The sequence below is a fragment of the Saccopteryx bilineata genome, chromosome 1 (assembly GCF_036850765.1).
Source record: "Saccopteryx bilineata isolate mSacBil1 chromosome 1, mSacBil1_pri_phased_curated, whole genome shotgun sequence".
NCBI classification, from domain to species: domain Eukaryota; kingdom Metazoa; phylum Chordata; class Mammalia; order Chiroptera; family Emballonuridae; genus Saccopteryx; species Saccopteryx bilineata.
The window spans coordinates 249700016-249716798 of NC_089490.1; the positions used below are offsets into that span (position 1 = coordinate 249700016).

The window sequence follows — 16783 nt, forward strand, 5'->3', positions numbered from 1 at the left end:
TAGTACTGACCTTTGAAATTAAATGTGCCCCTTTGTTCCTTTTCCTCTTGAAGGAAACAAGAATAATTTCCCATTTGTTCACTATTAAGGATGGTGAATCTAAAGATAATTTAAGTTATTAATATAGGCTTAGTTCTCAAAACACTTAATGAAAATGAAAGACATAACCATTCATCAAAGTTCTAAAATAGAAAATAATTCTGTAAATATGCAATTCAAGTATTAGCAGAACAATCAGGTGACAACAAAGGAAAGAATGTCAGTCAACAAAAAAGATTTTGAATTTAGTAAGTTCATGTAAGCACACAGGTTAAAATGTGGTCTACTCACGTGTATTGGGTATATAGGACGTTTCCTGTTGCACCGATGAGATAATTATGCTTAAGTAATTTGTCATCTTTCTTCCAAGTCACGTTGACTGAATTTACATCCCCAGATGTTGTGAACAGGCATGTGAGTTCTATATTAGAAGGTCTTTGCAAAGTGATATTTTTTTCTATTGCAGCATTGGAATGTTCTAGTAGCCACAAATGGAAGCAAACAAACAAAAAAGAAGATGATGTTTTAAAAGCTACGTTCAGGAGAAATCCAACATATAAGGCAGCTGAAGTCATCAACAGCAGTGTTTTCCAGACACAGTTTCTTATGGTGACATTCCCTTCAAAGATTATTTTTCTGTCAGGTGACAGTCTCTGCAAAGATTATTTCTCTGTTAACACATATGTGGCTCCTTTTTCACTCTCTCACAGGCACAGCGGAAGAGAACGTTTTGTGCAAACAGTAAGAGTGGCGGAATCCTGAGGCTGTGATCTTAATCTCCTTAAAATCTCCAGCTGAAAAGGACACAGGAGGAAGAAAACACACAGAGCGGCCGGCTCTGACACAAGCAGGGCAGTTGTGACACCAAACAAAGCTAGTGGGGGGGGGCGGCTTTGGTCTGCGTTCTGTAGACAAGTTACCCCGTTACCTTGGTTGTTACAAGAATGTTGGGTGTGTGGTGTGGGTGTGTGTGATATGCTAACCCGAGCCTACCCAGACTTCCTGCTCCTTAAGAATGTGAAGGAACTGAGTAAAGATAGAGATCTGAGACAGAAGAATTTAAATATGCATCGGTAGTTCTGAATTTTTACTGAATTTGAAATATCAGTTCAAAGCCACATGTAATGTATCTATAGATAAATCTATAAATATAGATAACCCACTTATGGAGGATACATGGAACCAACTTTTTTTTTAAATAGTGACTGTAAAGCCAGAAGCCACGGCCAGGGCCACCATCACAGCAGCCTCCTGGCCCATGCAGGTTCACATTGGATTCGGACAGTCGGTAAAGAAACAACGGAGCCAAAAACTGATAGGCCATTTTCTCTAATTCTAGCTAGCACTCGGCGGGCAAGTAAAAACACACACTGGGCTCCAAAACCCACTCACATTCAGTGCTCTCAAAGCCACTGACTTATCCGAGTTTCCTAGAATCAAAGGTTTCTAGCTCACCAGCCTTATTCACCTCTGTTCCCCATCTCCTTCCTTATCCCAGATACAAACTCTGCACAAACTGGCATCTCACTCAGCACTCCACCATCTTGGCTGCTTCTCCTGGCCACATGGCCTCTTTCTGCTCTCTGCTCTGCTGCTCCCTCTGCTCTCTCATGCTAATCATCCCAGGAACCAAGAGAGCAAGCTCCCGTTCTGCCCCTATTTTATAGTGTAGCTTCACAACCTCTAATCCAATATACAAAATAGGGAAATCTCTAATACAAAGTCACTTCTCTGAGGCATGATTGGATTGTACCACCCCACATCAAAAAGGGTGGGAAAGGCTTAATCCCAAAACCAAGCCCCAGGCTACAAGGATTCTCAACACACATTAATATCACCTGGGCGACGGCCTCATGTGGGCAGCGCCATTTTTAACAAAGTGAGCATAATACATTTTATCTGCCCAACAGTGACATATTAAAAAAATAAATAAAAGCAAGTATACTGCTCTTTCTAAATGTAAATGAACCAGTGGTAACCAAATATTGGGAAGGAAAACGTTCTCTTCATAGAATTCCAGCAAATACATGAAGAATATAATACAATGGTATAGCAACGTCTAACAAATCGTGGACCTAGGTATAGTGCACCTACTGCTAAAATCTCTACACGAAAATTGTGTGTTGTCTACAATAGAACTGTCCCTTGGAGGAGGAACGCCCCACTACCTAGGAAGCAATCTGTAAATAAAGGGACAGGGAGGTCCTGAAACTAAGTGTCTAGATCCAGTTACCAGTTTATAGGAAATACAGAATATGGGATGTTAAGCCAGTAGCCAGGGCTACCATCACAGCAGCCTGGCCCATGCAGGTTCGCATTGGATTCGGACAGTCAGTAAAGAAACAACGGAGCCAAAAACTGATGGGCCATCATCTTTGATCCTAGCTTGCACCCGGCGGGCAAGTAAAAACACACACTGGGCTCCAAAACCCACTCACATTCAGTGCTCACAAAGCTACTGACTTATTCGAGTTTCTTAGAATCAAAGGTTTCTAGCTCACCAGCCTTATTCACCTCTGTTCCCCATCTCCTTGCTTCTCCCTGCACAAACTCTGCACAAACTGGCCTCTCACTCAACACTCCACCAACTTGGCTGCTTTTCCTGACCTCCTCCACGTGGCCCTTCTCTGCTCACCTCTCTGCTCTCCCCTCTAATGTTAATCTCAGGAACCAAGAGTGTAAGCTCCCGTTCTGCCTCCATTTTATAGTGTAGAAATCCAAACCTTTAATCCAATATACAAAATAGGGAAGTCTCTAATACATAGTCACTTTCTGAGGCATGATGGGATTGCACCACCCCACATCAAAAAGGGTGGGAAAGGCTTAGTCCTAAAAACAAACCCCAGGCTACAAGGATCCTGCCTGCCCCCAACACACATTAATATCACCTGGGCAACAGCTTCTGTGTGGCCAGCACCATGTTTAACAAAGTGAGCATAATATATTTTATCTGCCCAACATGGGAAAACAGGTTAAACTACACCCCATGAAAGTAGTCAACAAAATCCGATTATGAGAAAACTCCATAAATGATCTGGGTTTTTTTTTTTTCAACAAGTTAATGAGAAAAGGGAGAGAGATAAGCCTAAAAATGATAAGATACTTTGAAAACATGCTCTAAAAAAAAAAAAAAAAAAAGTAAAACTAAATCATAACACTTACAAATGTACTCCTGGGTAATAAAAAATTTTTGAAAAGAAAGGAAGCAGCCATCTAACAATCAGAGTTGACCAGTGGTGCAGTGGGTAGAATGCCAGTCAGCCTGGGACACAGAGGACCCTGGTTCAAAACCCTAAGATCGCAGGCTTCAGTGTGGGATCACAGACATGACCAGAGTAATGATGGCTACTCTTAAGGGGAAGGAAAGTGTTAAGCCAAAAATGAAGCCAGGCCAGACTTGGGGATAAAACAACTTATTGATGCATCTGCCTATGGATAGGCAGAGACCCTCAGTGGCCTCAGCCCTAGAGGGAGAGAAGCCCTAGCTTCTACAGGACAGGATTTGGTGGTATTTCTGAAAGCCACAGGGCAAAAACAATTCTGTTACCTGTGGCCATTAAACAATGTGGGAGGGGTGTGATTAATGACTAAGTAACAGATTGTTCACATAAGTGATGGGAAGGTCCTAACTGGCAGGATGTCTAGGAAACAGGTATCAAAGCCAGAGGCCCAATTCCCATGGCGCGCGCGGGGGGGGGGGGGGGGGGGGGGGGGGGGGGGGCACACAGGTGTGCTTTCTTCTGGCTGACCAGCCTTAAAGAAAAGGTTGTGTTTATGAGAGCAGACTGCATTGTATAAACTTATTTCTCAACCTTGTGTTCAATAGTATGGCATCATTAAAGTAGAACACAGAACCAAATGTAGAAATAAAAAGAATATACAATTTAAATAAACATGAAGTCACTTTAATTATTATATTTCAAACTTCACAAAAATGCTTCCTTAAGCAATGTTCAGGTGCAAGTTTGCAAACAGTGAGTACAGCGTGTGTGAACTGCTTTGTGTGTACACGCTGGAAATAACTGCTCGTGGAATTCCAAATTTGCTGAATTGAATGTTATGGTCAAAGGGAAGATAAAAATAACATCTTTGGTATAATTAGACTTCAACAAGATTCAATTATATAGGGAAAAAACTGAGTCAGTAAAACAAAAACAATTTACACATTTCAGCATATTTTCTGAGCATCTACTCTATGTTTAGAAATTATACGAGGCACTAGTAACTGGAGAAAATGTTGCAAGATTTACTGTATTTAGTCCTGAGTTTGTTTCTTTTAAATTTTCCTCACTTCACCTTTAGCTCTGGAATACCCTGGAAAAGGTAGTCCCCTCTCTCTCTAAGAAATACACTTCGTCAATCAATTCATGCAGGGGTTCTCTGTCTTCACCCGCATTCTCACTTCAGTCTATGTCCAGGCATCTTACACACACTGCAGAACGTGCTTTCTCTTAGGTTCAAAATGGCCCAATTGTTTCACCTGGCAACTTCTTTCCAGAGCTGATGTTTGATGCCCCTGAAATGAGACATTGCCAGAAACAACTTTACTCCTGGAAATTCCCTTCACTCTGCTTCTATTTCATGACCTCACATTTGGCTAGCCTCACCAGCATTCCCACTTACCAGTGAATGCTGATGTCCACTGGGACTTTGCTTTCTAGCCTCTTTACTTTTCCATTTTACGTCCCTACGTTGGATTTAGTAATTATCTCTAACACCCTATATTTACAAAACTCGTAGCTCCATTCAGATTTCCTTCTTGATCCCCCAGGCCCCCTAGCTCCAGCTGTCTCCTGAACATCTAAACACAGGTATCCTATGGGCACCTCAAACCCGCTCTATCCAAGGGCAATGCATTCGCCTCCTCTTCCCGACTTGTCACACTGAGTCACATTCGGCAGAATTCAGTTGATTCTACCTCTGAAATGTCAAACCAATTTGCCCAGTTGTCTCCAACCCTCCTTACTATATAGGTCTTTGATGGGATTCAGGTCACACTAACCCCAAAATAACGGCACCTTGGTATACTGAGAATTCTAAGCCGAAGAAGTCAGAGAAAACAGCAGAAGCAGAAAAGTCACTCTGGTCCACCTCCACTTCTCCCTTCTCCCCCTGAAACAGGTCACAGAACTCTCTAGTGAGAGGTGCTTCCCCACACTTGGAGGCAAAGGGCACAGAGAGGAACCCTAACAAGAGTCCTTGCAAGGTTCTCCCCACTTCATTGCACTATTCTCATACCCTCTGACCCATCCTGCTCCTCCCTGACCGTCCACTCTTCACCAAACCCAGCCTCACATACCCAGGTCTGACTGTTTCTTTGGTCCACCATTTCCTTATGAATGCGCCTGTGTTATGTACAACTTACATTAAATCTGTATGCTCTGCTCCTGTTAATCTGTCTTCGTCAGTTTAATTTTGAGACCCAGTGGGGCCCTAAGAGGGTCTAAGAAAACTTTTCTACCCCTACACCTCCGTTACCTCTCACCAGGACAATGATCTCCTAAGCTGTCCTGGCTCAGTTTCTCTTCCTCCACATATTTTTATAACAACACCAAAGTTGTGCTTCTAATGCAAATCTCAGATTATTTACTGCTTTGATTAGATCCTTTTCTTTTGCAACAGTAAAATAAAAATGTATCTGGGTTTTTTTAAATTGCAGTAATAACACAACAGGAGTTCTTCTGTCTTAGCAGATTTTTAGGTGTACAATCCAGTTTTGTTATCATGGAGCACACGGTGTACAGATCTCCAGAATTTACTCATCTTACATAACTGAGACTTAGTGCCTTTGACTAATACCCTCTCATCCATCCCCCACCCCTCGCCTTGGCCCTGACACTACCATTCTATTCTTGCTTCTGTGAGCTTGACTATTTTAGATTCCTCATCTCATAATAGCCAACATGTGGAAAGAATCCAAATGACCACTGATGATGTGGTAACCCATACACACAATGGAACTTCACTCAGCCTTTAAAGACATGGAAACCTGGTAACAACATGGAGGACCCCAGGACACCACTACAAGTAAGACAAGCCAACCACAGGAGGACAGACTCTGTGCCATCCCACCATGGTGAGAGGTCTACATTGCCACAGGCGGGGCACTGCTACTGCACGGGTCCTGGAAGGCTGAACTGGTTTGGTTTATTGCCTTGTTGGGTGCAACAGGACACTTAACTTACAAAGATGAAAGGCGGCTCAGGAAGTCAGCATGCCTAGGACCTGTGGTTAGATAGACCAAAATGACTGTAATAGAGCTCAAATAGTCCTTTGAAAATGACTGGATGGAGCAATCAACCTAAACAACTAACGGAAGACTAGCTGAAGAGCAGTATTTTTTCTGTGTTTGTGCGTGTGTGTGTGTGTGTGTGTGTGTGTGTGTCAGAGACAGAGAGAGGGACAGATAGGGACAGACAGACAGGAAGGGAGAAAGATGAGAAGCATCAATTCTTTGTTGTGGCACCTCAGCTGTTCATTGATTGCTTTCTCATATGTGCCTTGAGGGAGCGGTACAGGGGGAGCTACAGCAGAGCGAATGACCCCTTGCTCAAGCCAATGACCTTGGGTTCAAGCTGGTGAGAATTGCTCAAACCAGATCAGCCCACGCTCAAGCTGGCAACCTCGGGGCTTCGAACCTGGATCCTCTGTGTCCCAGTCCAAAGCTCCATCCACTGTGCCACTGCCTGGCCAGGCGAGAAGTCTTATAACCAGGGATTCATAGAAGACTTCACATCAAGACGGAAAGGAAATTTGCTTCTAGGCATGTTCAGAGGAAAGACGACAGGAAGACACAAGAAAAGGACATCTACAAGTCTGGTGGCGAGATCCTGGAACAGACCTTCCCTCACAACCCTCAGAAGGAATCAACTCTGCCAACACCTTGATCTCAGACTTCAGACTCCTGAACTTTGAAAAAATAAATTACTATTGTTTAAGCCAGCCCCTCTCCCCAACAAAAAAGAAAAGAATAAGAAAAAACTATAAATGAAACTTCTTCACAATAGACCACACATAAAGTTTACAGTAGGAGACAACATTTGCAACTTGTATAAAAAGTACAGATTAGTATGTAAAATTTATAGCTGTCTAGTTTACATCAATTTAAAAAATATATAAACCCAATAGAGAAATGAATAAAGATTTTTTTTTCTGAAGCTGGAAACGGGGAGAAACAGTCAGACAGACTCCTGCATGCGCCCGACCAGGATCCACCTGGCATGCCCACCAGGGGCGAAGCTCTGCCCACCAGGGGGCAATGCTCTGCCCCTCCAGGGCATCACTCTGCAGCGACCAGAGCCACTCTAGCGCCTGGGGCAGAGGCCAAGGAGCCATCCCCAGCGCCTGGGCCATCTTTGCTCCAATGGAGCCTTGGCTGCGGGAGGGAAAGAGAGAGACAGAGAGGAAGGAGGGGGTGAGGGTGGAGAAGCAAATGGGCGCTTCTCCTATGTGCCCTGGCCGGGAATCGAACCCGGGTCCCCCGCACGCCAGGCCGACACTCTACCGCTGAGCCAACCGGCCAGGGCCGAATAAAGAATTTTAACAAAAACATTCACATAGAAGTATGTCCAATCCCAAAATGCAAACTAAAACAACAGTGATAGAGCTTTTCACGCTCATGATGGCAAAGATAAAAAAAAAAACTTTAATGATATCAAGTGTTGATCAAGATCTAGAAAACATACATACTCAAATATGCAGGTGGGGGATGGGTAAAGTGTTAAGATACTCTGGAGGGAAATTTGCAAGAACCTATTAAAATAAAAATGCACCTGATTTCTAACTCAACAAGTCTACTTTGTGGAATTTATCCAAGGGAGTGTTCCCACTGATGCCCAGAGCAGATGAAGTGCTCACTGCTGTATGGTTTAAAACAGGGAACAGTGGAAACGAACTAGACCCATTAAGAGAAAAACATCTAAGTAAGCTGGTATATTTTTTATACTGTGTACACAAGAAAAGAAACAAGCTAGTTCCATGTAATATGCTAGTTCTCCAAGAATTAGTGATAGTGATAGCAAAAAGCAATTTCAGAACAATATCCATGGGTTGATATCACTAACACCAAAGAATACAAAACACTACTGGATAGTAGAGTACGACATCTAAGGAGACAAACACATGCCCACCTTGAACGGAGGCAGAGAGAGCTGAGACAGAGCAGCGGGTGGTCAAAGGGCCTTTGGCTTTCTCCGACAAGTTTAGTTCTTATCCCCAGAAGTTGTATTTGGCTATTTTATTTTTTCAAACAAGCCTTGTCATTTTTTTCTTTTTTTGATAGCAGGACATTATTTTCTCATGTGTTAATATTTCTTCTTTTATGTCCTTGCCTAGTATTTCTACATCTAAATTTCTGGGCTGTTTATTCCTACTGCTTCTTAGCTCACACCCAGTGTTGGGGCTGCTTCCTCATTCCTTGCATTTCTGTCTTGTGAGCTGATCCTCAGGAGGGATTGCATGGTGGGGGTGGGCTGGGGAGACAATTCATCCTTCCATAGGTGTTTTTCATTTGCTTTCCAGAAGAAGTATCACCTACAAATGTCATTTTTGTTTTACCAGCTTGGAAGTGCCTGTGTTATGCGGGAAATGTAAATTTGTGACCTATACCTCATCCAGAGCAGGCCTTTGTCTCTGAGTGCTCAAGGGACTTTTTGTTCTGAAGTATCAGAAGACTAAAACCTAGACTCCAACTTCTCAACACCCTGTGCTGATCACCTAATTCCCCCCTGCCCCAACCCAGCCCTGGGTCAAACCTTTCCTTGTGTTTACAGTTTAAGAAGGATCAGCGCTCTGGGGTTTTCAAGGCTTTATTCCTACATCTGTGTCTCTTACAACTCAAGTGTCTTAGCAACAAGTACAAAGAAAACTAACATGACGTCAATTCACAGGTTTAATGCCTTGGTTACCAGTTTCCATTCAAGGAAATTGTCCTTACTTTTTTGTGTACTGTTGGGCAGATAAAATGTATTATGCTCACTTTGTTAAAGATAACACGAGGAGGCCATCGCCCAGGTGATATTAATGTGTGTTGGGGTGGGCTAAAGGCAGGCAGAATCCTTGTAGCCTGGGGCTTGGTTTTGGGATTAAGCCTTTCCTACCCCTTTTGATGTGGGGCGGTACAATCCTATCATGCCTCAGAGGGTGACTTTGTATTAGAGACTTCCCTGTTTTGTATATTGGATTAAGGGTTTGGATTTCTACAATATAAAATAGGGACGGAATGAGAGTTTGGGCTCTTGGTTCCTGGAATGATGAGAGGAGAGCAGAGAAAGGCCACGTGGAGGAGGCCAGGAGAAGCAGCCAAGATGGTGGAGTGCTGAGTGAGATGCCAGTTTGTGTAGAGTTTGTATTTGAGATAAGGAAGGAGATGGGGAACAGAGGTGAATAAGTCTGGTGAGCTAGAAACCTTTGATTCTAGGAAATTCGGATAAGTCAGTGGCTTTGTGAGCACTGAATGTGACTGGGTTTTGGAGCCCAGTGTGTATTTTTACTTGCCCGCCGGGTGCAAGCTAGAATTAAAGACTATGGCCCATCAGTTTTTGGCTCTGCTGTTTCTTTACCGACTGTCCGAATCCAATGCGAACCTGCATGGGCCAGGCGGCGGCTGTGATAGTGGCCCTGGCCCTGGCCACTGGCTTTACATGTACTTAGCTATTTATTTTTAAAAAATGTTTGCAACATTTTATATTATTTTCTAGATGTGACAGGAGGATTTTTAGATTCTCTAATTTACTAGACTGCTGGAAATAAGGTAACACTTTTAATATTTTTAAATGAACTCCTTTTTACTTATGGAATTAAAAACAAATCAAAATACGCTGAACACATAGCAGAGAAACAGAAACAGCACTTCTCTCTCTCTGCTTGATTGAAGAGGTAGCTTTTGACTTAACTCTTAGAGATTGGGAGGCTGTGAACCTCAGCAAGAGGGAGGGGAAAAGGAGGTACTACAACCAATCAGGTCCCCTGTCCCACTATATGCTAGGACTCCCACACTGGTTAGTGGGCACCATTATCTAACTTTAGAGAGATTTTTTTATTACATGTTAACAACCTTGTGATTATTAAATCACTCATCTTCCCATGTTGAGGGCACGGGGGACAATTAAGTCATCTCCTCTCTTTTATGTACAGAGCAGTGGTTCTCAGGGGGTATTGTGCCCCCCAGGGGACATGTGGCAGTAACTGTGAATGTTTTCAATTGTCACAGTGTGGTGAGCGCTACTCCAGCCTAGTGGGTCTAGACCAGGAATGTGGCTAAGCAATATTCCCAACCCCACCACCCTGCAACCAAGATTTACCAACCCAGAACGTCAGTATTTCTGCTCGTGAGACTCCTGGTGAGAAACAAAATTTGCTTGCAGCTACTGCCACTGTGTCCTGTGATGGATCATTCATCTGTCTTCTCTCCCGCTCACTCTCTGGGAAGGTTAGGATTCACTTTTTAAATCTTCTCTGTATATCAATAGTTGTTACACAAGATTTGATGACTGGGAGCTGGTCGTCTGCCTTGAAGAATCATCAACATCTGCACTTTGTTGGAGTCAGTCTAGAATCTTCTCTGCAATGAAGTATCTGAGCAGCCAAACAAAAGGGACCTTGGCTTCTTTTCTTTTTTTCAGGCTCACTGACTGGTAGCTAGCCCCCGGTCCAAGCAGTCCTAACCCATCTGGCCTGGATGACTCTTGAGCAACACGGCTACCTTACTTGATCTTCTCAAATTTTACTCTACACCTTACTCTACATATCGGTATCTCCAATGACTGCTTTGTCTACGTCATGCATCACCAGGACCATGCCAGGTCAGCTGATCACAACTCAAAACAGTGAATAAAATGGGACACTGAGGAGAGCCTAGGCCAACATTATCAGGGCAGGCAAGAAACTGTCAGCTGATGTTTTGATTTTAATCTCTGGTTAAACTATAACACATTGATTGAGATACCAAACACCACAATATGCAGAGGGAGAGACAATTAAAGGATTAAGAACTCACATTTGGAGAATCTAGATGGATAAAATCTCCCCACTTGGTAAATCTACATTATACCAGAATTACTTAGCTGTCTTTAACATTATTTTAACAAAAAAAAAAAATTCCATTGAGAGAGAGGGAAGGGTAGAGAGAAAGTATCAACTCATTCCACTCAGTTCTGTTTAGTTGTGCACTCATTTATTCTCATGTGCCCTGACCAGGATTAAACCAGGGACCTTGGTGTACCTAGATGACACTTTATCCACTGAGCAACATGGCCAGGGCCTTAAAAATGTTAATTTCAATTTATTAAAACATTTTTACTTACTGATTTTACGGTGAGGGAAACATTGATTTGTTCCACTTAATGCGTTCATTGGTTGGTTTTTGTATGTTCCCTGACCAGTGATCACTCACAACCTTGGCATGTTGGGACGATGCTCTAACCAACTGAGCTAGCTACCCATCCATGGTTATTTAGTTGGCTTTATTTTTTAATTCATTAAATATAATATTTCACTTTGCTTTACAGAAAAATCTGACAAATTAGTTACTATCCACCTTGTAATTAGACACCCATCAAAATCCAAACACCAGAGTGAGCCTTTTGTTCAAATTAAGAACCTACAAGGATACATTGTTACCACCCAAAGTCCATAGTTCCCGATAGGGTTCACTCATGGACAAAGTATATGATGGAGTCATTACCATTGTACTATTCAAGATAGGTTTGCTGCCCTGTGTTACTTTTTCAAAAGTTAACAGAAAATGAGGGCAAATTTCTAATGAAATGTCCATATTTCCCATCTTCAAACAGGCAGACCTGAAGATTTCCAGGTAAGGCAGTTTTTGTTATTTATATTAAGTTATTTATATTTCCAGGTAAGGCAATTTTGTTATTTATATTAACCAGTGATGTGATGATTCGGCCAAATGAAATAGAATGATATCACTCATAAAACCGTTCCATTTTGATTCTGAGGTTACTTTAGTAACAAGCATCACTCCAGCTCTCTTTGCCACCATTAACCTGTACTCTTTGCTTTTAAAAAAAAGAAAAAGAAAAGAAAAAAATAAATAAAAGTAACAATATGAAACATTTTAGTTACTGTAAACAAGCAATGAATTCCAGATATTGACAGTGGCAAACTTAGTACAGTGTAGTACAGTGATATACTAAAAGTAGTCCCTTGTCAAAAGATCAGTTTTAAAAATTCAAGGCCCTGGTCGGTTGGCTCAGTGGTATAGCTTTAGCCTGGAAAATGGGCATCCTGGGTTTGATACCCAGTCAGGACACACAGGAGAAACAACCATCTGCTTCTCCACCCCTCCCCCTCTCCTTTCTCTCTATCTCTCTCTTCTCCTCCTGCTGCCATGGCTTGGTTGGAGCAAGATGGCCCTGGGTGCTGAAGATGGCTCCATAGCCTTGCCTCAGGTTTTAAAATAGCTCGGTTGCCAAGCAACGGAGCAACAGCCCCAGATGAGCAGAACATCTCCCAGTAAGGAACTTGCCCAGTGGATCCCAGTTGAAGCACATGTGGCAGTCTGTCTGTCTGCCTCCCCACTTCTCACTTAAGAAAAATTAAAAATAAATAAAATCAAATAATCAAATAAAAATTCAGTGATAACAGAAAGGGAAAAAATTGTTGTATTCATAGTCAAGTCAATTATACCTTGACAATATATTCATTATCTCAGTAAATGCAGTTTCTAAACAAACCTAATTATAAATAACGGCAGTTAAAATAGCTTCATTTAGCCCTAGCCAGATGGCTCATTTGTTTATAGCATCATCCCAAAGCACAGAGGCACCGGTTCAATCCTCAATCAAGGCACATACAGGAATAGATCAACATGTCTCTCTCTCTCTCTCTCTCTCTCTCTCTCTCTCTCTCTTCCTCTCTCTCTAAATTCAGCAAATAACATTTTTTTAAAAAAAATTGCTTCATTTTCACTGTTTTTGAAACTTTATACATTATTTCAAACTAGCATAAGTTCCCTTAAACTTGGTATACTTATTTTGAAGATATCATTAAAAGCCAGTATACTTAAGCAGTAAGAAGAGCTGCATAATACAATGGTTAACAGCATGGCCTCTGGGGCCAGACACCCTGGCATCAAAACTGAGCTCCGACTTGCCACCTGTGACCTTGGTCGGGTCCCTCAGTCCCCTTGTGCCTCTTCTCCATCACCTGAAAATTATAAATAATAATAGTACCTACTGCATTGGGTTGTTATAAGGATCACATTAAGTTTCATTCAGAAATAGGTATGGTCACACGCCACGTAAGGACTTCTCGGTCAATGATGGACCACATATGCCATGGCGGTAGACCACAGCCGGATGGCAGGCTGTGCCATCTAGGTGTGTGTGTAGGGACACCCTATGAAGTTTGCACAAGGCTGACACTGCCTAACAACACATTTCTCAGAGGACATCTGGATCTTTAAGCAATGCATGATTGTACATGAAACATAGTTAACACCATGTTTCTATTAAGTAAATAATTAGCAATACTTTAAGAACACAAAACAATAAACAACCAGGCTTTCATGGATCAAAGGTCATTTTGTTCATTCCTGCAGGTGCAGAACCCTGTGCTTCTCAGTCAGCCTAAAGCATCTTTGGATAAGTTAAGAATGGTAAGAACCAGGCCAATGTTATCATGTTGGTCCAAAATTTGCAACTAATGTATTACACTGGAATTTCTCTACAAGGAACATTTCATCTTAAAAGACAGATTGGTTGGTAAAAAAGGCCAAAGCAAAACAGAAAATAATATTAAATATAACTGTTGTAGGGCCCAGTTATTGAAGAACTTGAGCAATGATCTAATCAATATTGGTACAAGTCAAACGGGGTTATGACAACATGAAAACATTCCATTAAGAGGGCGGGTTAAAAGTCCTAATCAGCCCTGGCTGGATGGCTCAGTGATAGAGCATCAGCCTGGCGTGCAGGAGTCCCGGGTTCGATTCCTGGCCAGGGCACACAGGAGAAGTGCCCATCTGCTTCTCCACTCCTTCCCCTCTCCTTCTTCTCTGTCTCTCTCTTCCCCTCCCGCAGCCAAGGCTCTACTGGAGCAAAGTTGGCCCAGGCACTGAGGATGGCTGTATGGCCTCTGCCTCAGGCACTACAATGGCTCTGGTTGCAACACAGCGATGCCCCGGATGGGCAGAACATCGCCCCCTGGTGGGCATGCCAGATGGATCCCGGTCGGGCGCATGCAGGAGTCTGTCTGACTGCCTCCCCGTTTCCAACTTCAGAAAAATACAAAAAAAAAAAAAAAAGTCCTAATCAAAGTAGCGAGAATAAAGCCTATTGTTTCTGATATCACATATCCATCTTCAGGCTTGAATTCTGTATTCCAGCAGAGCCAGTCCCTAAAACCAAACTTCTGGAGGAGAAGGCAGCCAGGACAGCAACCTACTTGTTAACATAACCATCTGAGTCACAGCCCACAGATCCAGGGTTCCCAAATGGATGGCAAATCTTACCTTTTGTTAAAGTGAGAACAAATCCAGACTGAAATGGAGAGAAACCTAGTGTAATGGAGAAAATGCTCCAAACTTGGGATCCGAAAATATGTCAAAACGAAATCAAAACAGGCAGTGGTGGGATTCAAATAATTTGACAGCTGGTTCTCCGCTCTAATGACCATTTTAAGTATAAAAAACAAACAAACTGGTCTACCAAAAGGTAGTTTCTTATCTCATTGCATGTGATACTTAAGAACAACAAAAGAGGTGTACAAAACTAGATTATAAGAAAGTTTTAAAATATTACTGAAAAAATATTAATACCTGACAAAAAACGACAAAACTGTTACTTAAGATATTTCCATATTGCTTCTTGATTGTCGTCCTCATTTATAATTTTCTTCACCTGTGGACGGAATGAACATGACTACGGGCACTTAGACTACGCTGTTGTGCAGATGAATGTTAAAAAAAGAGTAAGGAATGTCAATGTGTGATTTCTACATTGGGCGGCTGCCCAGGCACCCACCTCCGAGAGAACCCTGAAGACAAGTGCCATTTTAACAACCGGTTCACCCAACTCAACAAAAAAGTAGGGATTGGTTCTGCCCAACTAACTGGTGCGAACCAGCTGAATCCCACCACTGAAAACAGGTATTTCTCACAGGGAGGGGGAAAGCAAGTGAGCAGGAACTTTTGAAAGGAAATTGGGGAAATTATTAGGTGCATGCAGATAGCACGAATGGGCTGTGCCATGCATTTAGTGACTGCCAGGTTCAGGGGCTTGGAGGAAGAGAATATGGCTTGACCAGAGTTCATCAGGTCAAGGTGAAGGTAAAGACGCGATGAGCTGTGAACTCTTGATCTCTTCCTGACGGTGGAAGTATTGGTTTCTATAGCACTGGTCAAATGAAAGAGTAGTTAAGTTAAACCCTCTGAAAAGGTTAAGGAAGCAAATCAGCAGCCTGGTATCATCTAAAGAGTCAATCCTCATTCTTGCCCAGGCACCTTGCTTGCCCAGGCTGGACTGGCAGATGAGGGGTGTAATGCTGCCCACATTGCCTGCTGGTCAAAGGATTTGCAAACATATGTTTTCACATGAATTTCTCTTAAAAATTTCCTCCTGACAGAGGAAACCAAGATCTAGAACATGTCAAAAGTAAAAATCAGCAGCTAACACAGGAGTGTTTTAATCACTTTCACAAATAAGAATGCACCCTAAATATTGGAATGGGGCACTCTGGGGACAAACAGTAGTTGCACATTGTCTCCTATAAATGCTTTGCACAAACATCTCAGTGTTCAATGCAAACATTCCCCTGGAGTGAGATGGGGTGGAGAAAGCACACCTTTTATTATGTGAAATAGAAGCACAGAAACAGCTCTTTTGATGAGAGGAAAGGTAAAGACTGAACAGGTAACTGGATAAAACTTGCTACTGACTCGATAAACAGGTTTAAAATCAGAGAACTCTGAGATTACTTCTGAGACACTGGAATCCAGCACCGTGGCAAGAAGCAGCAGAGTTGAGCTCTGTCTCAGAACTCCTCACTTGTGTTTCTACAGCACTGTGACTTACTCACAGACAGCATCTTTAAATGAGCCACCTAAAGGTCTTTCACTAGACATCTAGATTCTCCTCTCAATGCAGAGTGATCTAAATGGGTACACCAGCAAGAACTGATAAAAATAAATAAATAAATCAGAGGATCTGCAAGTCAAAATGAACCCATGCTCCTCCTAGCTGTCCCTTCCTAGTAGCCTTTCTTAGCCTCCCACATCTAGATTAGCTGCCTCCTCCCTGCACACGACACACCATCTCATGGTATTAGAGCCCCACATTCCATACTGTAAGGTATCGGGTACTATATATAGTATACTGTACATATACTGTAATTGTGTAAGGAACTGGTGTGTTTCTACCACCAGACCACAAGCAGGGATTAGTACTTCATAAGGCAATATGCAGTGGCTTAATTAAAAGTAAAAAGTTGGCCCTGGCCTCTCTCCCTTTCCTCTCTAAAATCAGTCAATAAATTAAAAAATAAAAACCTATTTCAACAATATATATATTACAGTAAATATGCTGCATTTACCAGTCAGTGATATGTTATGACTCTCCAAGGAAAGGTTGAAGTATCGAACCTGCATCTCTTCTCGCCCAGCTAGACTTGGAAAAGGTGAAGCTGTAAGAAAAAGAGCATATCGTTGTGTTTTCTTAACAAGATTCAGTGACAATCTAATACAGTGGTAGTCAACCTGGTCCCTACTGCCCACTTCCAACTTTCA

General features: G+C 42.3%; 1 protein-coding gene and 1 non-coding gene across 4 annotated transcripts in view; one reads left to right on the top strand and one right to left on the bottom strand.

Moving 5' to 3' along the window:
• EMB (embigin) overlaps positions 1 to 16783 on the bottom strand; it is a 53325-nt gene that overhangs the window by 25174 nt on the left and 11368 nt on the right. For all 3 annotated transcript variants that reach the window (XM_066240629.1, XM_066240630.1, XM_066240632.1), the window contains exons 2-4: positions 16591 to 16680; positions 331 to 517; positions 11 to 99 (exon numbers count right to left, since the gene is read on the bottom strand). In XM_066240629.1, the coding sequence (XP_066096726.1) occupies positions 11 to 99; positions 331 to 517; positions 16591 to 16680 (366 nt within the window). The remainder of the gene's footprint in view (positions 1 to 10; positions 100 to 330; positions 518 to 16590; positions 16681 to 16783) is intronic.
• Positions 11922 to 11999, top strand: LOC136321165 (small nucleolar RNA SNORD47). The gene has a single exon (XR_010728454.1). It is a non-coding gene; the product is annotated as a small nucleolar RNA SNORD47 (small nucleolar RNA).